Source organism: Leiobunum rupestre, chromosome 2 (genome assembly GCF_980474605.1).
Source record: "Leiobunum rupestre chromosome 2, qqLeiRupe1.1.hap1, whole genome shotgun sequence".
Taxonomy (NCBI): Eukaryota; Metazoa; Arthropoda; class Arachnida; order Opiliones; family Sclerosomatidae; genus Leiobunum; species Leiobunum rupestre.
This window is the reverse complement of record NC_143385.1, coordinates 81,374,356-81,401,830: the sequence shown is the minus strand read 5'-3', so window position 1 is coordinate 81,401,830 and position 27,475 is coordinate 81,374,356. Positions and strand designations below refer to the sequence as shown.

Here is a 27,475-nt window from a genome sequence, read left to right as displayed (position 1 = left end):
AAACTGCGCCTTTATAAACGGAAGAGAACTAAGACCATCTTTGTTTAAATAATAAAGTTACTTTGATGTTTATTAATGGTTAATGCCGACCGCTTTAGTTGATATCGAGTATAGTAACTTTACGCCCGTTGTGGCTAATGATACAGGTGAAAAACAAATTAATCGCGGTGAGGCTGGATTGGAAGCTCGAAGACTGTTCAACGCTGACATTACCAAAAACGCGCATCTATTCAGGCGCGGTTCTCGAAAGATATAGGTGGGTCCATACTTAAATAAATAATAGGGGGTGGGGGAAGTTCATATAAATCACAAATTTTTGGGTGAGCACCGGCCAACTGGGCCACCCCCAAGAACCGCGCCTGCCAAAAATGTTAGCCGTAAAAGGGTACACCTCTTTGGAAATGGGTTGAAAATCCGACCGAGGCCGTTGAAACAGACGGTCAGTCGCTCTCATCTGGTCGGCGGGACGAGACCCACCTTAGTCCACAGGCTCAGCCGCTCTGAATTGTTGGATTGAGAAGATTTGAATCTTTATATGTAACAAAATGTTTTTGGTGGTTGTATCACTATCCCAACGTTGTGGTCTCTACACAAGGGTAGATAACTAGAATAAATCAATACATGATGTTCAAACTGGCGTGATCCGGGCATTTCTCTGCAAAATAAATTATCAGGAATTATTTTTTTCGTAGGGAAGATGTTATTTTGTAAATTTCAGAAAAATCGGACAAATTTTCATGGTTTACCGATAGGCGGTATTTGGAAAGTGCCAATGAGAAACTAGCAGGTCAATCTTTAAAGCCTGCTAGTAACATAGGTTCGCCTAGCAAAGACCAATTTTTCACTAACAAGTAAGATATGAGGCCAAGTTTTCACTAAGGTATGAGGTCTTGAAAAAATCAAGTTGGCAGTAGGAGTCTATAGCATTTTTGTCATTAAGAATGATTGTTTGGAAAAATTAAATTGATGAAAACCATGTAAGCTTTGAAATAATTAAATAATTGTTACAAATAAGGTTAGGTCAAACCTCTTATAAGACTGCGATATAGATAGATGGACGAAAGGCAGCAAATCAGTTTCTGAAGAATGAGGTTATTCAAAATCTTTTTTAAAGCAATAAAATAGTGAATGAAAATTAGATTCTTCTGATAATAATTTCCTTTTTCTTATAATTTATTAAATTGGTTGCATTTATTACAAAGTTTAATGATTTTGTTATATTAAAAATATATTTTTATAATATGGTTTCTACACCAATAAAATAACGAGTGAAAATAAGATCCGTTACTATTATAAGCCAACATTTTCCGATAAGAATTATCTGTTAGAAAATGAGCCATTTCATTTTCGTTTTTGGGAAAATATTTATTTCAAAACTTAACTGATAGCAATTAAAATAAATCTAGTTCTAAAATAATCAATGAATTAAAAAAACAGCAATTCCACGAGTGTACAAAAATTTTTAGTTCTCTAAAGTAATTTCTAGCTAAATATCCTATATTGATCACACGTAAAACAATGGTCGTGCTTTTTTTATATAAGTTGTTGTTCTACCTTATTATCTGACATTTACATAGTCTAGTCAAGGTATAAATTGTAACAAATGATATAAGCTGGTACAATTAACTGACAAACACTTTTAAGGTAATACATCAAATTGACTCGGTAAGCTCTTGATGCATGCCAAATAAACTTGAATATTTCAATACATCTTTCATCGCAACTCCTAGTTTAACTGATGAAATATTTCTTCTCGTTTGAAAAATTGGTTTAAACGCTGGTTGATAGCTAAAGATCTTTGATACACTGAACCACTTCACCATTTCATTACTGACTCATTAGTTAAAACCCACTGCATTCACTACCAGCAGGATCTATAAATAAACCAAGGCTTAGAAAACACCCAAAGTAGTAATGTATAAGCATGGATGAAGGATATGACTGGAAGGCGATACAGTCATAAGGATACGCGACTCTACGCGACTCTATATGAAATTTAGCAGACTGGATTTTGAATAAATATATATATTTTTTTGTTTCGATCGACTAGAGCTTTAAAATGGCCGACGGCGGATAAGTTTTTAGTTGGAATTCACAAAGTTGCGCGGCCTATAAATGTGAAATTTGAGGGCAAATAGTCCCAGAAGTATAATTTTTTCGGTTTCCTAAGGATAGAGAAAGGTAATTATTGTAAAATTCGTCGAAATATCATTAAACCGTGCATTTTATCTAACTGAAATTACTAGGCCTTTGTCACTCATTACAACTAATAAGTTAAAATTAAACTTACTAATTGTAGTTATTAAACTGTTTAATAATTAGTAATACGTGTATGATAAATTCAAAAATCAGTATGGATTAAAGTTTTGTTTTATTATGAATAATAATATGTTTAATTCTTAATGTAGTAATATTCCACTTATAATATATTCACATATAACATTTAGTCTTACAAACTTAAGACTGCATTGAAATCAGGTAGAAAAAATTGTCATACTCTTCTAAATAGAAAATGTTTACTTTCATACATTTCAAAATAGCAAACGACATATTCATGTATAACCCAAATTGGTATCTTGTAATAGTACATCTAGAAGTGTAGAACCCTTGCAAGTTTGCGATTCTTTCTTTCATTCACATCTATATTTTCTTTAATACTTCGACTTTTTCTCATGGCAGCTTTAGCTACTGCGTGATCTTTATTATGTACTGTAAAGAGAACGAAGAATCCTAAATCTGATGAAAAACTGTCGGGCTTTTATTTGTATTTCTTTACGTATTGATTCAGGAAGTTCAATTTCTCTCATTTTGAAATCCAGTTTTGCCATGAGATTTTTTTTAAGCATTGTGCGACTCAAAAGCTGATAAAAAAACGTCAAATTTCATTATGGCTTCCGAAAATGTTAGTAGGCACTTTTAAGTTTGGAAACTCTTTATCGGAACCGTTTATGTAGGAACGCAGTATGATTAGCATTTCATTGTCATTGTCTATTTTTGTTGAATCTTTTAGTATGGCATTTTGACATTTGTTACAATGTGGGTGAGTTTCAATCATTTTTTTTCCTATATAACCAGCAACACGGGTTAGAACATTTCTGTGTACAAGTGGAAGATGGGTAACTTGTGTAGGTGGAGGCATTACATTTAAACTGTCGCAGAAATTTATTTCTTCATCTTCAACTGGAGCTTCATTTAAATTAATGCTCATCAATTCTTTCAATTTTACAATTTATTTCTATTCTACATTTTTGCAATTAGACTTGTCTGATTTTGAGAATAGTGACGAACACAAGAGCTTTCGGAATGTGTAACGAAATTGCTGGCAAGTTGGGTTCTCAATGCTTCCTGTTAAGGACCGCGCTTTTGAGAAGAAATTTTCAAGCACATCTTGATTAAGATTAGACGTCAAAATAAATTTTAGTTCGTGGTTTTCAAAGAGATCATGGCTCAATTTCAATAAACCTGAGATTGCAATTCGCCATCCCTTAATGCATTGTGGTTCTCTTTTGCAATCCAATACTTTTATCTTTGTAAACCATTCTTGTTTTTCTTTCAAAAATGATAAGCATGCACAGTTTTTTACCAGTGGTTTTCTTGAATCTTTGTCTGATTTCAAATTGCTGGAGTTAAATATATCGAAAAGTTTATCCATAACTTTTATAAAATTTGCTGTTGCCAAGCACTCTTCTTTAATTTTTTTGGTCAATACGTACATATATATTCCCATACCAACAGAATGACTAAAAACATGGCAAGCCCGTTTCACAGACATCTTCTGAAAGTTGGTTGGATTTAAATCCTTTTCTGTTAACCGTGAAAGGTTTCAATATTATCGTCCCAAGAAACTTGTTCCCCTTCATCTTCAAAGTCATATTTCAAAAGCATACTTCTGATAGATTTAAATAGGTGAGAAACATCTGGCATAAAAAACACTTTACTATTTTTTATTATAGCATATGGGGTCTCTTCAGAGATGTTAAATCTTTTGAATACTGCCTTATTGTTCGCATCCTGGTCACATATAACTATTTTTATTTTAATGCCAATTTCAATTAACATTTCTACTGTTTCAACCAAAATGTCATGAAGCATGTCTTTTTCATAGTCTTCAGGCGCGTGCCAAAGTTTTTACGAGAGCGGGGTCAAAACAAGATGATCAAGACAAAATGGTAAAACCTATAATTTACGCGAAAAACTATGAATGTTTAGTACCGAAAAAAAACTAAATTGCAACAGAGTTTCAATTTAGAAGTTATTTCCCTTTAGCTATACGCTATATGGAGTGATACCGTACTGGTTTTTTTATTTTTGTTCAAAAATATTGTATTTTTAACGTATCATATTTTGGTTATTAAGTACGTATTTAATTTAAAAAAGTTGTTACGTATTTAGTATTTTTGAAAGCAACCATACAGAAATAGAAATTATTATGCGATCGAAGTATCGAAAATGATGACTAAAAGTGATTTTAAACCTTGATATAAAATGTTTGCTATAGAATAAATAAGTTAAACATCTATAATTACTCTGAAACCTTGTATAATATCTATTTATTGAAGTAAAACCGGTTCCTCACAAAGTCATACGTAAAACTGACAATAATATGTTTGAGATAGTTTTAAAAACTAACTAATGGTTCAATCAAAAATGGGTTTACTATGAAACCTAAGGCCCAAATTTTACTTCACGGTTCAGAAAAGGTAACAAATCTACCTTAATTCAAATGTCCATACAATTTATTATAAAATGACACAATAAACCATAAGCGCAGACTATTCCCTTAAAGCCCAAACATTTTTTATTTAAGTGAGAACATTCCAAGAATCTTATGGATTTCTAATATTGATAGTTTAAATTTGTAAACATAAATATATTTATTTATATAGGAAGTTCAATTGACTAGTATAGTGACATATCTTCTGTATCAAATAACGAAGATTTACTAATATAATAAGCCTTTTAGGTTACCATAGAGCCTTCTAGCGTCCAACGATAGAAGTTCGCTAAGCTACTGGATTTTCGTCTACTCACAGTCTAGAGTAGAGTCTAGACTGAGAGTATATGAATTAGCAAACGGAAATCCAGTAGTGCATGAGGGAACGTTTTACGTTGGCCGCTAGAAGGCTCTAAGGTAACCCGAATAACTTATTCTGTTCCAAAAACCCAAATTATTTCGTAGGTCCTTGATATGAACTCTTTAAGTACATCGTCCAAATTTAGTTGTGAAGCTCGCTCTTCATGAACATGTAAAAGTAATAAGTGTGTTAATCGTTTTTGCGTCATGGTTGATCGCAAATACGCTTTTATTCTTCGAAGAGTGCTGAACGATCTCTCGCCAGTAGCTGCTGACGCTGGCACTGTTACTAATAATTGGACTAGTCTGACCACTTGGTCCAGGAGTATTTTCAGTGTCTGGTTGCTCGGCAAGTACCTTAACAATTTTTGACGGCGTTTCAAGTTTCTTTTCATTTAAATTGGAAAGCATCAATAATTGGGCCGATAACTTCTAGAGCTCCAAGATTTGGTTTTAGATCTTCGGGCGGCTGTGGCCTTCCGTCACACCCATTTGATAAGATTTGTTCCATAGCTAATAACTTGCTCATCCCAGGTTGATTTAATCTGCGACCTATTTCAGAAGTAAGCAAGTCTATCACCTCATAATATTTTGGTGTCAATGGGTTATCAGATTGTTCTTAACGGCGTGGTAACTTTATAGATCTCTTGTATTGAGGTTCTTCAAGTGAAGGATCTTGTCCCATTTTCTTCGTTAGACTCCATAAGCGTTCAAATTCATTTTCCGTTTTAATTCCATTGAGGGTTCTCTCAAGAATTTCAGATGAACGCTTTGCTCCGGTAACCGAATATCGAGGATTTTGCAATGCCCTTGCCAGTTCTTCGCATGGCCCAAAAATTGCAACAGCCGTACTTAACGCAAATAAAGTCTTCATTTGTTTCAACATCTTCTTATAACCACTTACAACTGCTCTACGGTCATCACGAAGAGCCCCTTTTCAGTCAATAGTGTTTCGAGAGTCTCTTGAACCCTTTGGTATTTTTATTAAAAAAACTTTTAATTGATTTAACCCGTACCGACCATCGTGTGGGGCAAAGCGATAGGAGGCTTTGGGAACTTGTCAAATGAGTTTCAGTTTCAGAGTCATCACCGATATTTTCGTTCAAGTAAATGTTTTTTCTTTTCGACTATTCTAGTATTATATTTGAAACGTCTTTTACAAGACTCATAGCGTCACATATTAAATAGCACTATCTCGCAATCTCCTGCAGTGCCAAATCTAGAGAATGATTGCTGCAGTGCACATAGAGAGATTTTGGTTGTAATTCCGTAATTCGATTTTGAACACCTTTAACGCGGCCTGACATATTCGCTGCTCCATCAAAACAATGGCCTCTCAATTTATCTATGCCTAATCCAAGTCTCAATACCATATCTTTAATGCACAAAAAAAGATCCTCTCCAGACGATGATTGTGGCTTGTACATTCCAAAAAAATCTTCTCTAATTTCTGGAGTTTTATTATTGCACTGCCTTACGTTAAAACAGAACTGATCCTCTCCTGAGACGTCGGTAGTTCCATGGAATTTTTTTAGTCTACGTCACTTAGCTGTAGCGCTTGAACGTAGAGAGCACGTGCTGGCGACATAAATGGCCAAATTTCAGTTGTTTTCAACCTAAATCGCCATATTTGCAATGGTTTATTAAGTCCAAATAAAACCTTACTTCGTGTAAAAATCAACGATTTATAGGTTTATGATATATCAAAAGTACGGACATGTAGCGCCACCTGTATGTGAAGTAGCCACCAGCTGGCGCTATCGTCTCCAAACGTATATTTTGACATCATCTTAGCTAAACAAAGCCAAATATGTATAAATGTTATTAGTAAATACGCTGTAGATTTTTGGCCACAATTTCGGTCTCCCAGCACACTGTGAGGTGACACTAATTCTTCAATGCGCAACTCGAGCAATACTGGTGATGTATGTTTTAATTATATTTTACCCACTTATTATCATCCGTTGAAACGTTTTGTAATTGTTGTAGTGGCGGAAAACCTACCGTTTGGGCCCCAAGTTTTAAACTTTTGAAGGGCTTCTGTGATATTAGCTCTGCCTGGTTTCAGATAACCTACCTTTTGGTTAATATTTTAGCAGATGGAGCAAAGGTTGACCCTAACACGGTGATTGTATCAACCGCCATGGACAAACAGATGATACCATAAGTGTTTAATATTGTTACAAAAGTGTGACACTTCCTATTCTTCACATGCAAAAGTTTTAATGAGAGCTATTTACAAGATAGACTGCAATACGGGCTTCGTCGCCATTTTCTGTCCACTGGCTAACGGGTCACACGTTACCTTTGACAGCGCCTCACCAGGATCAGATTGTCTTCTTGTGAGGACATCACTCCGTTGCTAGCTCTCAGTAAAATGTTCCCCAAAGTGACAAACTTATAGAATAATATTATAGACTTATGATGATACCGATATAATAAACCAGTGGGTAGAGAACTTGCAAACTCAACGCAGAAGGAGTAGTTCCGAGTTTTCTCCACACAAGTTGGGATAGAACCTAACTCCTTTTGCGGTGAGGCGAAAGTGCTAACCACTCTGCCACCCCAATGTAAAATGACCACATCAAAACCTGGTTTCAATAAATATCGCAGACCATTATTTATCATTGGTCTTATAGTGGGATTGTATTGCCAATAATAACGAGATGTCACGGACATTTAAACACACACAATTGCCCGATGTATTAAATACCTTTTGAATATTAAATTTAAATTCGAAGCAATCATCGTGTTCATTAACTTAATAAACGTATAACAAGCCAAGAGGAATTTCGTCGGAAATGAGCGTTTTCCAAACCATCCTTTATATAATAAAAACAATATTTACATCACCCTGTTTATTATATTCATAAGCGCAATATAAGAACAATAGTGACAATTTTACCAAAATATCAACCACCAGGTATAATATCCCTATAACCCTGTCCTGCACTTATTCTTAACAACCGAAGAGTTACTTCACCTCAACAAAAAAATAATTACAACGCTAGACTCACTCTGGTGTACGTGTGGGAGCTGGGGTTTATTGCCAAACTAAGAAGTATTTTGAGAGTCCTGGGGTTTTTTCCAAGGTTTTTCAAATTAAAACATCTTGTACATAAAATGTTATTAAAACCTCAAGTTGGTCGTAGGAGGCAATAGCTATTTTGTCAGAAATCTTTAACCAAAATGATCTGTTCTTATGAATAATTGTTTTTAAAATTAAAATTTAGAAAAATAATTTTGTTTATTTCAAAGCTTTGAAATAAATATTTAATTATTTCAAATAAATGATGTATAAAATTAAAATCAAAATCACAAAAAAGGTTGAATTATTCCGCCGTCGGCTGCAATACGGATCGCTGCACGATGAGTCAGTTACGCAAGCTGCATATAAAAATTTCGATACTTTTGAAAATCTAGTCATTTTAAACGGGTTTAAAAGTTAACTATTTTAAAATAAAGCTGGTTTTAACTTTTTACCTTAGGTGTTTCTGTATTTCCTCCAGAAGACTTCACCATTACATTTCCTTCTCTGAGCATTTGCAATCTTAAGCCATTACGAGAAAACTGATATAGCTGTTGGTTTTGAACCAGCTTTACACGCTTGTATGTGCTTGCTAAAGAGCTGCTCCACGGGGTCCTGGTTAAACCTTGCAGTTAAGATACATTTTGCTCAATGATTTAATAAAAACGGAATAATTTCCAGCATGGCGTGGGCTATAGTAATTAAAAATACATTACGGAATGGAGTGATGATTTAAAAAACATTACTGGTTTGTCTTAGGCCAGATAGCGTTTCTCTACTAAGTAACATTTTTTTCTTCTGTTCGGGCTTTGCGTCAAAGTCTTTCACATAGTTTTCCCATTCACTGAGATATCCAAGAAAATCATCACGAAACCACTGTAAGCCCCATTAAAAATTTATTTTTCTAGGACCAGGATATTTTAAAGATGAATAACATACATGAAGTCTCTGATCATTTTCACTTATGTATGGGTTCAGGTTAGGGTTTCTTGTATGATATCCCTCATACAAATGGCCAACATTCATCAAATCAAACCGTTTGTTGAATATTCCTATAAATTTAACCAATTCTTTATGGTCCTCTCCGTAAGTAGCCTTCAGTTCATTTTCTACGGATTTACTCAATATTTGTGTCGTTATCTTTACTTTCATGCGGTTCTCTAAATATACGTGATCAGCAGTGAGTGTATGTAGTTTTCGCAAATTTCCGGGTTGTTCCATATCTTTCTTGTACAAGTCTTGTAAAATATCCCAAGTCAATTTCTCGCCATTAATTTCCATTATCCTTGATCCACCAATCTCTCTACTTCTCTAAAGGCAGTGGCGAACTGTTTTGATTAAATGCGGGACATCGCAGATGAAGAATATGACGCGATGCAAATCAAATGGATTTTGACACTTGTAGGAAAATTTCTTGCAATTCATGCTAAAACATTTGCGGTTTTTGGCGGCTCCATCTCCCACAAACCCCAAAATTTTAAAGCCAGAAAGCTCGAGTTTATGAACTCTTTCCCATAACAAAGAGTCTAAAGTTTCTGAGGATAATGATTGTGTCGCAAAGTGAGCGAAAGGACGTTGAAATCCATTAGTCACACCTCGCAGCATGATCTGAAGAACATGAGTTGCTAAGGGTTTTTCTTTGTAGAGGTCTGACTGTAATTCGGATAACTTCTGTTATTTTTGGCTTAAATGAGTGTAGCCTACAATATCTCCACTTTCTACCCTGTACAATAAATCCTCTACCACTTTAATTTCATCAGCGACTATTATAAAATATTCTTCTTGATCAAACCTTTTAGATGCGTCAAAATCTTTTTTCATTTTAATAAAGACATCAACATGAAGACCTGGAGTTGCTCCAACGTTGTCTACGTTGAGCTTCAAGGTACTTTTAGATGGTAAAATTAGAACATAAGATTCATTCAGAGATTTATAGAGACTTAGGCTTTTTGCATACATGAATAGACACCATTGGATTATAAGTGGATGCCACCTCCGTCGGTTTTTATTCTTTTGCGTTAACATCTTCAGTTGTGTTCTCAAAAAAAGGCGAGATAAATCTGCATTTTGTTTATCATATTCGGAGGCAACTCCTTCTTCTAATATCTTTAGAAGGTATTGATGATCATGATCTGACACTTGTATATCTTTTCCCGTTTTAATTATCTGCTTCATCGTTTTATTTTGTAACCTCCTAAGTTTTCTTTTCGCCAGTATCTCCAAATTTTTAATCTGTCGTAGTTTCTTCGCTAACTCTCCTTTGTTAAGATTCGAATACCTAGTTATACTGGTTTCCCATTTATTTTTCTTTCTACATCTGGTCACTTGAAAACTCAATCGTGGCTTAGCGCAAAATAAAACATCTTTACGTACACTTTCTTGCATCAGTAATTCCATTTGGTGCTGGTCATGCATCAGATTTATAGCCCGGTGTACCGGTAAGATTCAAACCACAACACTGGAGGTCTGTCATCATAATGCCCTACGCCAGCGTCCACGAACCCGGACAGGTTACAAAACCTGCATGGGTAGCAGAACCCCACTACTGATGGCCGCACCCTTGACGTAAGCCGCTCAACCCAGCAGAAGGTGCAGCAATGGGCCGACCAGTGCGCCACTTCGCACACAGCAGTGGGAATGAGAGCGGATGCTCTTGCAACTCCGGCCTACACCCTACCTACGAAGGTAGAGAGCCAAACCCATTGGAAAGAGCTCCTAAAGGGGAACGGCGAGCACACAGCAGTCCAAGTAACCCGGCAGAGCTGGCACCGGATATCCCGGTGGGAGTCCAAAAGGCCGAGAAACAGGACTGCCGTGCCCTCATACGGAGGCTCGCAGCCCCACAGCAGGCTACCCAATCCGCCGAGGCGGCCGGGTTGCCCGGATCATCTCCGTTAGCCTGGGCCGAAGCCCAGTTACCAGCCCACACCGGACCGAAGTCGGAGGTGGAGATAGGACCATTTGGACGGAGCTAACATCTCCCAGCGCACTACCACCCGTGATGGGTTACAAGAGCCGGACCCCGACTCCCCGGTAAAGCCGCCAGTTAGTGCACACTCTGACCCGTTGTGGGCCTCCATTTGGTGTTATGGATACCTCCGCTAATAACGCTATGAAAACCATTTTTTTCAAGTCGATTTTCAAAAATTTGGATCATCTCTCTATCTGTATTGCCACTACAAAGTTTACACCCATCAAACAAAAGCAACATATTTTTAAATGTGGCTTTAAAATTAATTGTATGAGGAAGCTTGAAAATGTCTATATTTCCAAGACGATTCCCTAGAACCTCATATGTTGCGGAAAACTTTCCGTCCAATTTTACACAATACGTAACACCGTCAGTACCTTCCTTAAATGTATACAGTTTCAGACCAGCGTTGACTAGACTTACTGCCCATTGGGAAAGAAAAACCCTCAGTTAGGTCACGTAAATTTAAGGCAGAAAGATCACTGGCATGAATTTCACTAAAGTCCACATAAGTGCAATTTGGGACGTTCATCACATCAACAATACTACTAACTGAACTTTCTAATGTGGGAATTGCAATCTCTTGATCAGGTGGCTCATTACATCTAGACATTTCAGGAAGTGGCTGATTATCGGTTTCGTTGCTGTTTCCATTAAAACTTCATTCTTATCTAAACCAACTTCTTCAGTACTAACGTTAAGTTTCAATATAGATACGTACTCCTAAATAAGACAACAGTTATTTTTAATTTTCCCTACATTTATTATAGTAAATATGATACTCACTAACTGATTATGTATTGGGTCAGGAAATATCATTAACTCTAGTTATTGGATAATCACTTCTATTTAGCCACTATATCCATTTCTGGCACTTAGCAAAAGATCTTTTAGCCTTTAGGAAAGGTATAAAGAATATATATTTCATGTGTTCTTTATGACAATACCTCGAATCACTTTGCACGAAGGGTAAACACACAGCTTTTTCCTCATAATTAATTTGTAAAACCACTTTAATAAATTAAAGCGCCTAAATAACACACCTTATTCAAATGAAAGAAAAAACCGTTTGTTTTTCAAATCATAAGCAGACGCCAACATCGATAGACTCCAAGACTTGCAGATAGAGGGCAGCATCGTTTTTAGTTTCACATCGATATATATATATATATCGAAGTGGGACTATTGCTATGGACGGGATGTCGTTAAGTGTTGTGTGTTTGTGTGTTTTTTGTTTGTTTGTTTGGTGTGGAAAGCGACGACACTGTAGATGGAGCTGCGAAAAATAATTTATTAACATAAATTTTATTACCGCCGGCGCCGGGACTCGAACATAGATAGCTGCGGGCCACGTAATCTCCAAGCCCTCTACCAACCGAGCCACACCACCCTGTACCAATCTTACTCGCAACTTCTAATCTTTCTTTGCAACGCGGGGGGATTTGTCAAGTTAATTTGTCGCAATTCCCGTTCGTTTTTCCGAGTTATTTTACGTATATTTACGGCGTATTAGGGTCAAGTTAACCTCAAATTTCGCCTCCCCCCGCCCCAATTTCGACCCAATTATCGAAACCGTGTATGGTCAGAAGTAATAAATAAGTGTCGCACTTTCTTATCGAAACCGTGTATGGTCAGAAGTAATAAATAAGTGTGGCACTTTCTTATCGAAACCGTGTATGGTCAGAAGTAATAAATGAGTGTGGCATTTTCTTATCGAAACCGTGTATGGTCAGAAGTAATAAATAAGTATGGCACTTTCTTATCGAAGTCGTTTATATGTGACACAAAATAATATTATCGCCTTTTTGGCGAACTTGTATAGTTTGTATAGTTGGTCTCATTCGATAGAACTCTTTGACGCGCACGCAGTGCCGATAATTTCCGCCCCCTCCGAACAACCCCCTTAAAGGGAAAGTGATCGAAAAAAACAAGTTGGTATCATTCGATAGAGCTCTTTGACGGGCACGTAGTGCCGTTAATTTCCGCCCCATCCGACTAACCCCTTAAAGGGAAAGTGACCGAAAAAAACAAGTTGGTCTCATTCGATAGAGCTCTTTGACGCGCACACAGTGCCGTTAATTTCCGCCCCCTCCGACCAACCCCCTTAAAGGGAAAGTGACCGTAAAAAACAAGTTGGTCTCATTCGACAGAGCTCTTTGACGCGCACGCAGTGCCGTTAATTTCCGCCCCCTCCGACCAACCCCCTGAAAGGGAGAGTTATCGAAAAAAAACAATTTGGTCTCATAGAACAATAAATGTAAAAGATTGGAATCGTCTACGCTAGCGTCTACTTGAAAGAGTGAGACCAAAAAATCCAATTATATCTAATTATAAAAGTGATTGATTTCGAATTTTGAATTTTGCTTTTTTGTCTTTATTTCTCTATTTTTTAATCACTCAATAAAAAAAATTAATTTAATTTTTTTCTCAGGCCCCTAATTGTTCGTAGGCCCTTATTCGAAATCTTTACCGAATACCATCCGTCGAGATCTCGAAGTTCGAAATCTTTTTTTCGATCGAAAATTGGATTTCGAATATTTACAGAATAGGCCCCAGGGTACAATACTATCTGTGTCAGGCCCTTTATCGCGGTTTAAGTTAATTTTATTTTTAAAAATCTCAATTGTTTCCAAAAAAATAAGTGCTTTGTAATTGGAATTTTTATGTAGAAGTTTAACTTCTTTACAATCAATAATGTGAGTTTCTTTATTGTGACTTTTTTTGTCAGTATTTTTAAGAATATGTTCTACAAGGGGTGAACAGGGGTCATTATTTTTAATTACCCGTTTATGTTCATTTACTCTGGTTTCTAATCTCCTTCTGATCTGTCCAATATATACTGCATTACATGAACAAGGGATTGAGTAAATTCCACTTTTTTGCATGTTGTCAAGTGGTTCTTTAAGGGGTGAAAGGCAATGTTAGAATCGGTGTGTTTACTTAAAATGTTCGATAATTTGGGGGTTAAGCTTGAATAATATTGTAACGGTAAAAACATTTTTGACAGGGGTGTCAGAAATATTGAACAGGTTAGAAGACGGATTCAAAAGGTGTTGAAATTTGTGATGAGCTTTGTCTACAATGTTTAGGTTAAACCCTCGGTCAATAGCAATACCTTTTATATTATTTAATTCAATATTTAGTAATTCTTTGGTGTTAAAAATTTTAAACGCACGATATACAAAAGTATAAAAGGAGCATTCTTTTGTGAGCGCGGGTGAGCTGATTTTACATGGGGGATAGTGCACACAGAAAAGTCTTTTCTATATACTGAAATTTCACAATCTGATGAGCAGGCAATGTTAATTTTAGTGTCCAAGAACGGTAGACATGTCATATTATTAGACGCAAATTCTACTGTAAATTGAATATTTTTATTAATGTTATTCAATTCAAAAGGGATTTCACAGTTTCTTTTTCTTACTATGAAGGTATCGTCAACATATCTTATCCACAGGCGAAGATCAATATGTAGAGTGGACATGAATTGATTTTCAAAATAGTCCATATAAATTTCCGCTAAAATAGGGGATAGTGGGGAACCCATTGCAAGGCCAGAAATTTGTTGATGGAATTTTCCATCGAATGAGAAACAAGTGGTTAATACATGTGTTCGTTAGATTTAAGAAATCAAGGATATACATTAAAATTACATTTTTGTAACCTTATTTCTAATGCTTTAGAAAGCATCTGTAGTGGGGATGCTAGTAAATAGTCCAGTCAATATAGCAACTATTTTGGCAAAGCTCGTAAAAAAATAGGGAAGATTTGAAAACTGCAGGGTATGTAGATTTGATCTTCCTGATGAACGTACGGTGGTGTGCCCTAGTGTCCGAAGTGAGCGTTCGCCGCCATCTTGGAAAATGGTTGCCAAAATCAATCTTTTCCCTCCATTTATCGTTATATCTCCTACACCGTGCACCCCCCAAAAGAGTACTATTTTATTTCAGGTAAAGGAGTGAATTAGGCATAAAATGATGTATCCATATGTTTAAGTACGACTAACCGCTTGACCGCTACGATTTTTTAAAGATTGACCACTCATTTGAAAAAAAAATTGTGGTTTTCGGAACTTTCATGCCTTTTAATTTATATGAAAGTCATAAAAAATAGCATCTACGTAGTTTTATTTGAGTACCATTATAAAAGCTCCGTTTAACTATAGTTATTAGCATGAGTGCATAATCAATAAGTGTGCCACGTTATAGATTTCATACTACTGCCTTTTAGAAATTAAACTTGTTGACGCTCTTGAAAATCAGCATTTTGAGCTGTTAAAGAGGATATCAATTTGTATAGGAAGCCTTGTTTTTATTATTGAGATATAAATTCTAAATGAGAAATAAACTGGCTAGCTTGTGCATAGTACTAATTAAAATAATTAGGGGAAGACGTCAAGGGAAGAAAATCGGTTTTAACCTTATGATGAGAAAGGACATTGTCGCACCAGTTGACGCTTTCAACAACCCAACTTCAAGTAAAGACGAAATTGTTGCAGCTGGAGAAACATTTTTACTCGTTTTTTATGGGGCTCCAAAAACTACAACTTCTTTGAACGAACACCATTTTCACTATTACATGAGAGCTGTTGCGAAATGTTCCATTCAAAATAGCCCGCAACTAGCTTCTCTGCCACCAACTAGCTCCGCAGCTGCTGAACATTCGTTAGGCGCGTACCACCAAGTTCAACACTGGCTCGGGTATGAGTTGAAAGTTAATGGTGAACTTTATCCAGTACTTACACGACAACCACCTGCACCAGAAATATTATTAAACCTAATATCATGCAAGTGCAAACGGACTGTGTGGACAGTGCCGTGTGGTAATGGTTATAATAATACGAAAGCTGTAGAGGTGATCGACTCGGAGAACGAAGGTCTAGAATCAGGCGAAACTGAAGTTAGGCTAGAGAACAATTCAGAAGAAGAAAACATTGTCACCGATACTGAAAACTCAAATTCTTGTCATACATGTTTCATTAAAAAAACCAAATACTATAATATGCTTTATTTTTTGTGTTACATAACCACATAGCCCGAAAATAAAATAAATGTTGTAACGAAAACTCAATCAAAATATGTTAAACGGTTAGTTTTTAATAAAATAAAGAAGTTTCCGAAAATCGAAAAGGGCTCATACGGTTATCCTACGACACCTGGTGAGAGACCTACCTGTCAGACACTCCCGCTTATACTTATTGCTTATCCACTCATGCGGATAATACTTAACGGGTAATAATAATAATAATAATAATAATAATAATAATAAATAGATTTAAACAATACTAACTTTACTCCTTTAATTCACCCTGCTTGGAGCCGACAAATACTTTCACAAATTTCCACCTCAATAATCAAAAACAAGGCTTCCTATACAAATCTGTAACGTGGCATACTTATTCCTTATGCACTCATGCTAATAACAAGCAACACTTTGGACATGTCAAAAGTTTTTGACTAGTGCTTTTCCGTTAGCATTCATTGGCTTTTAATTCACCGAATCCCATCGAAGTTGCAACGTTTCCACCAATAAAACCATGACGATTTAAGCTCATTATTTATTCAACCATTAGGAATTGGCTGCTTCATCTGGGCGTAGCTGGGGAGGAGTCACGTTTTTACTTGACTCGACACAATTTATACATGTCAAAATCAATTTTAGACATGTCAAAACTTCATTTCGACTAGTGCTTTTCGTTTTGACTAGACAATTTCTTCACGCATCGTAATTGGACTAGAGGTTTTAAACGGTAACTGAACTGAAATATTATTCACATAATTATTGAATAACGCCATTCTATTGGTTTATCAAAATTTATACAAAGCCTTTATTGGCCTTTACGTGTCACGTGAAATAATTTAGTTACATCCTTAAAAAATCTCATGCCTTTATCCCCTCCTCCGATAAATTGAACATGTCAAAAGTACGCCAAAGGTGTCTCAATTCCCGTTTAGAAAGCTAACGCGAGCCGAAAGTGTCACAATACAACAGTTTTCGACTAGTCGAAACTTTTATACACGTCCAAAATACGAGTCACGTCAAGAATTCGGCACTTGCTCGGAAATGTGTCGCTTAAAAAGTTTTTGACTAGTCTCGAAATGTCGCGACTAAATCTGCGATGCCTTTAAACCAATCACAATAGTTGAAATTCAAACTGCCCAATCGCGAGTGCTGTAAATTTCTGTCGCTTAGCTCGCCAAAAGTGTCTCAATACAACAGTTTTCGACTAGTTGAAACTTTTATACACGTCCAAAATACGAGTCACGTCAAGAATTCGGCACTTGTTCGGAAATGTGTCGCTTAAAAACTTTTTTGAATAGTCTCGAAATGTCGCGACTAAATCTGCGACGCCTTTCAACCAATCACAATGGTGGAAATTCAAACTGCCCAATCGCGAGTAATGTAAGTTTTTCGCGAGTGTTGTAAATTTCTGTCACTTAGCTCGCCAAAACTAAAGTGTCTCAATACAACGGAATGAGACATGTCAAAAACGTTTTCACTAGGCTCGATCTCAACGATTAAATCTGCGATGGATGTATTGTTTCTACTTTCTTTATTATTTCCGTTTATTCTCCGATAAATCTGCGACTACGTCCTCTGCTGCTACGTCAGTACATCGTTTTTGGTAGCAGACGATTCCTTTAATTTATAGAAAGAATAACATAAATAATAGTGACAGGATTGGCAACCTCATAGACAAAAAGGATTTAAGACGTAGGCTTCGAATGATATTGTAAAATAAACTTGGCAGTACGAGAAGGCTGCGCCGGAATTGAGATTCATTAATTTTTTTAATAGACGGTTTCGATACTGAAAATAGAAAGGGTGCGTCAAACCTCAATGTGTTGTTTTTCGGAATTGCAATAGGCGCTTAAATAAAACATCTTCCCAGAAATTGCCAAGAAGTAATATTTCCGACAGCCAGGACTCATAAGTTATTATTTATATAGTGCTTGTTGAAATATTAGAAAGCTGGAAACTTTCTCGAACGTAACATCGGTTTTTTGCTAAGCCTTAACATGCCAAAAAAGTAACCTGGTTAAAAGGAAATATTTGTTGCATACCGTACTGCAAAAGTAATATGTTTAGTTCTAAAGGAATGAGTTTTCATCTTTTTCCAAAAGATAATTTTATATGAAATGAATTAATTCTGCCTCCATGAGAAGCGTTAAAATTGCCCGGTATTATAAAAATATTACATATAATTTTAATTATTTATACCATAAGAGAATAATAATAATAATATTATCTTCTTATACTTAGTTTTAGTAACATTATATATTTTACCTTAAAATATATTATCGAAAATTAACATTAGTATGTTCCTTATACACATGAGCCGACGCGTTACTTATCTGACGCAAAATTCTCAATTCTCATGAAGGCAAAAACGCGTCTCCAAGTGGCTTAAATATGACTTTTTGGCTAGCCATTCTAACCGCTTAAACGCACTCTCGCCAGCTGAATTTTCTCACATAGGTAGCTTTTAGTTCTTTGATGAAAAAGAGATGGCGATGGAGTCTATCGCGACTCATGCTACGAGCTATTCCAATCTCACTTCAATCTTTATTGCGAAAGTCGAACCTTAGAGTAAAAGTATATGTGGGAAGGAATGAACTATATGCCCCGAAGAGTTAGAAATCAGTCACTCCAGGGGGCTGAAAATCCTCTCTCCGCTACCTTTGGCTGTACAGCATAGTTAGAGACACCTCCGCTACTCTCATTGCCGCTACTATCTAATGGAAAAAATTGAAAGAAAATAAGTAGTCCCGAACTCGACGCTAACACCAATTTTGAGCTTGCGAGAGTGCGTTTAACCGACCGACCGGAAATAGCTCCTTCCCCTTATTTTTTTTATTTCGTATCAAATTTTTTAAAAAAATACGTTTTCGCAAAGAAAATCCTAGGAGAATAAAAGATCCTAGAACCGAAAAAAAACCCTAGGTCAAATGCCAAGGTGTTGAAAGAAAATACCCAGATGCCAAGATCGATCTCAAAATGCCAAGATCTTGGGAGAAATGCCAAGGAGTGGCAAAATTGATTCTGCGACAAGTCTCCTCTATTTTTGACAGTTGGGAACAAGACGGGACGAAAAACTTGTTGCAATGTTGGACGAAAGTAATCCATTGCTTACGTCTTGTCAATAGTTTTCAAATACGTTTTCTAAAATGGGAAAATTTTTCAAACTTTCGTTATTATTTTTCGAATATAAATTACTTAAATTAACACAAATATCTTAATATTTATCCCTGTGTATTAGGCTAACAACTAATAAAACGTTGTTAGTAATTGAACAGTTACGTTGCACTGTATTCAACCTTAGAGTGCAGAACACTCTGCTCAGACGAATGTGCTTTATCATCTGCTAGTTCGTTTATCTTGTTATTTTTGCACGGGAAGACTTATTTCGTTACCATCATGCCACCAGCGTTAGACATAGGCACTAAAATAAATGTTCTGGTTACTAACATTAATCAAAATCTAGTGAAAAATTTACCTTAATATTTATAACTAATGGCAAATATGGCCTATCATAAATCCATCATCCGTCAATCACATTTTATTTAAAAAAATTATATCATGTAACTCAACTGATAATAAACTTCTATTTTAATTCTGACGGGTAAACCAAAATGTTGGCTACCCCCATTTTACCCCACTATTCAGTGACTACTAAAAAATATCCGTATGTCCAACACTGCATGCACTATTCTGGAAAAGATCCACTGGCCTACTGGAATCGTTGTCTCGCCCAGTGTCAAAGACAAGGCCAACCGTCTAGTAGCTAGTTGGGGCACAAACGATGACCCGGCTTGGTCCCATCTCGCTGCCAAACTCACAAAATCACTAATCGTCTCGAAGGCTCACGTAGCTGCCAAGGCCTCCCAGGTCGAGTATCACTTGCACAAACTTGGCCTCCATCAGCTCTTTGTCTCTGCGGTGGTTAATGGTCCGCAACAGTCGTCCAGCTCCTTCACAATTGAACTTCCGGCGCAGGAAGTCTGCCTGGCGCTTCTTCCTGAAAACTGGGCCAAAGGCATCACTGTCACCCTGTCTAGGCCTCCGGCTGGCGAGCAGTCCAAGCAGTCCATCCAACAGCAAGGCTCGCAGGTGTGACTCGGCACTGCGGGGCTCTCCCTGCTGTACACGAATCTTTGCTCCATCACAAACAAACACCTCGCCCTCCGGGCCTTCACTGACACTCTCCAGCCTTCCATAACTGCTCTTACTGAGACGCACCTGGACTCCTCACTCTCTTCACTTGAGCTCTTTGGGTCATCCTTCAACGTCTACAGGAAGGACAGGAACAGGAACGGTGGAGGAGTTTGTCTAGTCATCGACAGTAGACTCCACTCTTTCCCTCTGGACCTTCGCACTGAGGTTGAGGTCGTTGCTGCTAGGGTCTACCACCCGCCATCGGCTAAACCAGCGTACAATAAGCGCCTCAACAAACTTATCGCCAGTCTCTCCACTGCGGAGTCTGACCTCATTCTCGTTGGCGACTTAAACTTTCCCAAAATCGACTGGCCGTCGCTTACAAGTCCCGCAGCGGAGGATACATCTTTCCTTCACAACCTGCTGTCCTCCAATCTGTCGCAGTGTGTGACGGAGCCCACCCGTGACAACGCCAATGGTGGGAACATCCTTGACCTCCTTCTCGTATCCAACCCAACCCTGGTGGGTGAAGTCACTCACCTTCCTGGAATCAGCGATCATGACTTTCTCCTCTGCCCTATCCGGGGGGTTAAGCCTCCAGCCCGGGTGCCCCCCCGCTCGGTCATGGACTATACCCACGCTGACTTCTCGAGTATCTCCGCTTGTCTCTCTACTATTCACCTCCCATCGTCGGTTCACGAAGCTTGGAGCACTATACGGTCGGCCATTGAAGATGCTACGAAGGCATAAGTGCCCGTCAAGCGCATTTCTTCTCGCCAGATCCTTCCCTGGGTTGGGCCATCACTTCGCCGGCTGATCCGCAAGACCAAACGACGCTACAATCGCACCAAGCTTCACCCTAGCGATGCCAATCGCCAACATTTTTCGCAACATCGCGCCATTGTGAAGTTTGCTCTTCGGGCTGCGCGCACGCACCATCTCGACCTGGTTGCCTCGGACCTGAAATCAAACCGGAAGCGGTTTTTTCAACTCGTCTCGCGAAAGTCATCTCCGGTCCCGGACCTCAAGATGGGCTTGGACATTTACACCTCTGCCACCGACAAGGCAAACCTGCTTGCCACTTCATTCAGGAAAACGTTTCCCGTTTATACCCTTGACTCGGTCCCCCTCCTACCCCGGAGGGCCCCGACCATGGATCCCATCCATTTTTCAAGGCAGGGTATTCTGAAGCTGCTTAAATCAGTCAAGCCCTTCAAGGCCCCCGGCCCTGACGGCATTCCCTCTATCCTGTTGCGAAACTGTGTGGACGCTCTAGCTGCTCCCCTGACTGCCCTCTTCCAACAGTCTTATGATGCTGGAGCCATCCCCTCCGACTGGAGCACAGCTAACGTTACCCCGGTTCCGAAGGGAGGTAATCCCTCTGACCCGTCTGAGTATCGCCCGATAGCCCTTCTCTCCCAGGTCCTCAAGCTGGACGAGCACGTTAATGCCTCCCAGATTACTACACATCTTACTACTCACGATGTCCTCATGCCGTATCAGCATGGTTTCCGCAGTAGTTTTAGCACTGAGACTCAGCTTCTCTGTTACCTTGAGGACTGGACCGCCGGTCTGGAGGCAGCGGGTTGGGTTGACGTTATATTTCTCGACTTCCGGAAAGCTTTCGACTCAGTTCCGCATGAACTTCTGAAAGCCAAGCTGCACTCTTATGGGGTCCGTGGCAAAACTCTCAACTGGTTGTCGGCCTATCTTAGTGACTGGAAGTTCTCCCTGTAGCTGCTTCTGCTTGGCTACCTGCTTCCTCCGTGGTCCCTCGGGGATCGGTCCTTGGGCCGCTCCTCTTCATATTTACATCAACGACATTGGGGATAATGTTGTCTCAACCCTCTACATTTTCGCTGATGATGTGGCCCTATCCCGGGCGATCTTTTCGTCCCATGACTATCAACTCCTGCAAGGGGATCTCGACGCCATCACTACATGGAGCAAACAATGGAAGCTCCCTCTGAACACTGCAAAATGCGCCATGCTCTGCCTTCGTCGCTCCGGTTAACCACCCGTGGTGCCCATCTATCGCATCGATGGTGTCACTTCTCAGAAAAATTTGGGCGTCACCATCACCCTGGAGTGGGCTACCCACGTTTCACGGGTCACCTCCCAAGCCGCTCGCTCGCTGGGCTTCGTTAAGCGCCATCTCGCCCATTGCTCTTTTGCCACTAAGACTCTGGGTATAAAAACTTATGTCCTTCCTATCCTGGAGTACTGCTCGGCGGTCTGGGCCCCCAACTCGGCAAGCGGGATCCATTCTATTGAGACTATCCAGCGTCGTGCTCTTCGTTTCGCGGCGAGCATTGGCTTTTCGTGGGACACTTGTATGACAAACGTTCTAACTAATTTCAAATGGAACACGCTCGCTTCGCGCCGCCGTTTTAGGCGCCTAGTTCTGGTAAACTCTGTCGTTCACCGCCACGGAGGTGCCCTTGCGCCTCTTTTCGCGGTGGCCTCTCAGTGGTTTCGTAAACCCCGCGGTCTCCGCATGGTGTCTGTGGTGCCTCCGGGATTCCGTATTGCGTGTTGCAAGCACTCATTCCTTCCCTCGTCCATTCGGGACTGTAATTCCTTGCCAGATCATCTTAAGGGCTTTCCCGGTCAAACTCAATTCCGGAAGGAGTTGGCGAACTATCTCGAACTCTATGACTAAGTGTCCATAATCTCTCAAGCTATTTTATTTCACAATTTTATTACCATTTTTCGTTGTATGTATATTGTTTTTGCTTATTGACTGTACATATCTCATTTCTCACTGTCTTGACGTGATGGGTCTCTGACCTTTTGTTGAGCTAGTAAAGAACTAAAGAACTAACTAAGCTCGCGTTCTAAAATCTACCACTTTGAAAGGATCCTTTGCTAAGATGTCGTTAGTTATTAAAAACAACGCAATGAGATTTGACGCATCCTTTCTATTTCCAGTTTCGAAACCGTCAAATAAAAAAATTAATGAATCTCAATTCCGACGCAGCCTTCTCGTACTGCCAAGTTTATTTTGCAATATCATTCGAAGCCTACGTCTTAAATCCTTTTTGTCTATGAAGTTGCCAATCCTGTCACTATTATTTATGTTATTCTTTCTATAAATTAAAGGAATTGTCTGCTACCAAAAACGATATACTGACGTAAAAGCAGAAGACGTAGTCGCCGATTTATCGGAGAATAAACGGAAATAAGAAAGAAACAATACATCCATCGCAGATTTAATCGTTGAGATCGAGCCTAGTGAAAACGTTTTTGACATGTCTCGTTCCGTTGTATTGAGAGTTTGAAACCCTTTTGGTGAACTAAGCGACCGAAATATACAACACTCGCGAAAGATTTACATCACTCGCGATTGGGTAGTTTGAATTTCCACCATTGTGATTGGTTGAAAGGCATCGCCTATTTAGACGCGAAATTTCGAGACTAGTCAAAAACGTTTTTAAGCGACACATTTCCGAACTAGTGGCGAATTCTTGACGTGACTCGTATTTTGGACGTGTATAAAAGTTTCGACTAGTCGAAAACTGTTGTATTGTGACACTTTCGGCTCGCGTTAGATTTCTATACGGGAATTGAGACACCTTTGGCGTACTTGACTACAGTTTTTAACTCGTCAGAAATTTTTTGACATGTTCAATTTGTCGGAGGAGGGGATAAAGGCATGAGATTTTTTAAGGATGTAACTAAATTATTTCACGTGACACGTAAAGGCCAATAAAGACTTTGTATAAATTTTGATAAACCAATAGAATGGCGTTTTTCAATAATTATGTGAATAATATTTCTGTCCAATTACCGTTAAAAACCTCTTATCCAATTACAATGCGTGAAGAAATTGTCTAGTCAAAACGAAAAGCACTAGTCAAAATGAAGCTTTGACATATCTAAAATTGATTTTGACATGTATAAATTGTGTCGAGTCAAGTAAAAACGTGACTCCTCCCCAGCTACGCCCAGATGAAGCAGCCAATTCCTAATGGTTGAATAAATAATGAGCTTAAATCGTCATGGTTTTATTGGTGGAAACGTTGCAACTTCGATGGGATTCGGTGAATTAAAAGCCAATGAATGCTAACGGAAAAGCACTAGTCAAAAACTTTTGACATGTCCAAAAGTGTTGATTGTTACACTTTTGGCGTTCCATATACGTACCCCTTAAAAAGCTTACCAGGAACTATTTGGTTTTTAGAAACCTCCTTTTTTACAAGGTACTTTCTTCTTTCTAAAAATAGATTTAACAATTGAAAACTGCGATAATGGAAAACCACGCATCGGCATTTGCGCTAATGTGAACTGTGCAATTGAAACATTACCAAAGAAACATTATCTGAGCATTACTTTAAGGAATCATTGACCCGTATATTGCGGTCAATTTAACACATCATTCCGATTTTATTGACTTGCGCTGTTTCACCACCTGGAACTCGACTCATCGTCTCCTTCTTGACTGCCAATGACTTGGAATAACTACCAGAGGAGCGTCTGCCAAAAGGTCAAAACAAGTCAACACCAAATTAATAGATTTTGTTAACGTCGTTCCGTAGTAACAGCGGAGCTCCTGAGCCTTTTCAAGTTAGTTAATTCTTTTATAAAAATATGTTTTTACGTCCTCTTATCTTTATACCTAAAAATATGTTTAGATTTTTATTAAAATAAATTATAGAAAAGCGAAATATGATATGCAAGATAACTATTTCAAAATATTGAACTTTAACTTTTTTAACTTTAATTATAAAAGAACGATGTAAACTTCATTGTACACCATAACAATCGGAGGAGTGCAAGATATAGTAACAGAGTTAGCTATGAATTGGACGTGTTTATTTGTGTTTATAGTTGGAGGAGTGTGGGCTGCTGAACGTTTTCCAGGTGAGGTTTCTAAACACTTTATCCATAAATGTTATCGTAGTTTGGGTGTATAGAAATAAATATTTCAAAATAGAAACTCATTGTTATTGTTAGTTTCAGATGAAGTGACGGAGTTCATGTACAACTTGCTTCAATAACCAAAAGAAATTCGGTTGAGTAACGATGAGAAGCGCCTCGAAGTAATTAAAATTTAATTATTCATCTGGGCAGTGCACATATAAAAAACGAGTGACTTTTTACTTAACGTATCCTGAAGGAAGTCGATAAAATAAACAAACCGGAAGCTATTGCTCCTTGGTCATCATCAAAGGTGTGCTGCTGGGGTGCCCCTTCTTGGCCATTGCTACCTTCTCCGAAGTGGCCAAACTTTCCGCCGCCACTCAATCCAATGCCAGCCGTCGCTAAGCCTCCCATTCCGTCTGTCGCTCTTCGCACCTGGGTTCCTTTGAGGACAGCCATGGTCCAGTTTCCCACTCTAGATTTTCCACAACTGACTCTGAGGGTCCCAACGTACCCGCCGTTCAAACCAATGCCTCCGATCAAAAACCCTACCTGGACCCAAGGATTCCCGACACTGGCTCCTTGGAATACTGTGTCATTCAACTATTCTTGGCCAGATCCGACATATCCCCCGCTTTAGCCACTACCCCTGAGCCCCGTCTTTCAATTGCCATACTATCCTCCTCTCAAATATGATGCAATCCCAAATGATTTTCCAGTCACGTGCCCTGGCAGGAACCAGGGTACTTTTACTAAGAATTTGTTATCGTCTGGAAAACCAAAGGTCACGACAATTAACGAAAATAACGTCGTGCTTCAAAGTGGTACCAAGAAATCCAATTATTGGGTAATTAATGGTTACAATTAACTCAATTACCCAATGATAATAAATTACTTTTGATTTTTTGAGTCAAATCGAAGGAGACGACGAAGATATTCCGTATGTTAAAATTAACGCAACTTCCGTTGATGTTAATGGCAGCTTCCACAAATCCGTGAACATGGATGTCCCAAGTCAGTCAATTTCTAGCACCCAACTCTTCGACGTCGGGATTACGGAAACTGTCAATAGCGTCACGATCGTGGTCCTCAATAATTGCGAAAAGGCTAAGTCAGATGTACAATGCGCCGAAAAGAGCGCTTTCAATTACGGTCCTTCAAAGGACCAGAACGATCTAGAAAATGGTGTGGATGACGGTGCGATAACCGATTTACTGTCTGCGTTACTCCAGCAAGTTACTTTACTGGACAACGAAAACTTGTACTTGTTAAGTAAATGAAAAGAGACTTAAAACGGTTTTAAAATTCACAATATATTTATTTAAAAATCCCTGAAGAAGAAGGAACAGTTGCTCCGAAACGTTGAATTTTTAAATAAATATATTGTGAATTTTAAAACCGTTTTAAGTCTCTTTTCATTTAGTTTTTCACAATGTGCTTATCTTCACTTCTTGTTAAGTAAGTTAAACCTGTTGTATTTTGGTAAGAAAGGAGTTTTTAATTACATGATGTTTCAAAGGAAATGAACAACATAGCGTCTCAACTTTAGATAAAGACAGCCTGACCACTGTCATAAGTTCTTTGAAACCTGATGGCATATTCGGGGCTGCTAGTGACTTTCCCGTTGATCTCTTTCAAATGTTTGGTATGCCTGCGGTGAAGGAATCGACCAACAAGCGCTTCCATCCACTCCTGGTAAGGGCGACTAGTATGGTGAACGAGAACGCCTTTGTAGGCAGACAACAATCCGGTGCCGTGTCGCCTCTAAGACAGACGATTCCAAAGGTGGTTCTTCAACCCAGGCGCCCAACCCCGCCAGTAGTGGCACTGACTCGGCGACGAGTCAGGTCACTATTCCCGGAAGTGTCGGTGTTGAAGACTCCAGATCCACTGCATCGTCGACTGTGGAACCGTCTTTACCGGAAACTTCCACTAGCTAAACTGTTACAGAAAACTAGTCGCGTGTACTGTATCTCTATTTGGACTAAATTATTGGAACAGTTTTAATTTAAATTCGACCATCCTGATTGGATATATTGTTGTACATATTATAAAAGAACTGTTTTAAAATAAACACTTTAATTATTTTTACGAATATTTCACAGTCAAGTTGATTTATACTCAAATAAAATAATCGCACCAACTTGGGGAACTGGCACCTTATGGTTTTTCGGGTGACCACATTTTAGGTGGTCTTAAGAGGTAACCTTGGTAGAAACTCTGGGTTTAATTTCGCCCATTCGTCAAGGTGAGCGCTTGCCAGAAGGCTTATTGAGGCGAGCAACTGACGAGTTACCTTCAAGCTGAACATTTTCTTGTTACAGGCGCTTCTCCTCTTGGCTATGATGATAATTCTCGTTCACAAAAAATTTATATTTGTCGT

The 27,475-nt window shown here is 38.5% G+C and overlaps 2 protein-coding genes across 2 annotated transcripts in view; both read left to right on the top strand.

The window, feature by feature from the left end:
* The window catches only part of LOC149959504 (uncharacterized), a 58,949-nt gene extending 33,217 nt beyond the window's left edge, over window positions 1-25,732 (top strand). The window contains exon 3 of the mRNA XM_090166475.1: window positions 25,349-25,732. Coding sequence (XP_090022601.1) covers window positions 25,349-25,732 — 384 coding nt within the window. The remainder of the gene's footprint in view (window positions 1-25,348) is intronic.
* A 73-nt stretch (window positions 25,733-25,805) lies between these two features.
* LOC149959503 (uncharacterized) lies at window positions 25,806-27,032 on the top strand. Its single transcript, XM_090167371.1, has 4 exons — window positions 25,806-25,939; window positions 26,001-26,364; window positions 26,612-26,823; window positions 26,895-27,032. The coding sequence occupies exons 2-4, from the start codon at window positions 26,094-26,096 to the stop codon at window positions 27,030-27,032; spliced, it is 621 nt and encodes a 206-aa protein (XP_090023497.1). The 5' UTR covers window positions 25,806-25,939; window positions 26,001-26,093.
* The last annotated feature ends 443 nt before the right edge of the window (window positions 27,033-27,475 follow it).

Bases quoted from the DNA above. Each gene is read 5' to 3' on its own strand.
- LOC149959503 (XM_090167371.1), top strand. From the start codon at position 26,094: ATGGATGTCCCAAGTCAGTCAATTTCTAGCACCCAACTCTTCGACGTC. The intron at 26,365-26,611 runs GTAAATGAAAAG...GATGTTTCAAAG, and splicing joins CGAAAACTTGTACTTGTTAA to GAAATGAACAACATAGCGTC. The intron at 26,824-26,894 runs GTAGGCAGACAA...TCTTCAACCCAG, and splicing joins TGGTGAACGAGAACGCCTTT to GCGCCCAACCCCGCCAGTAG.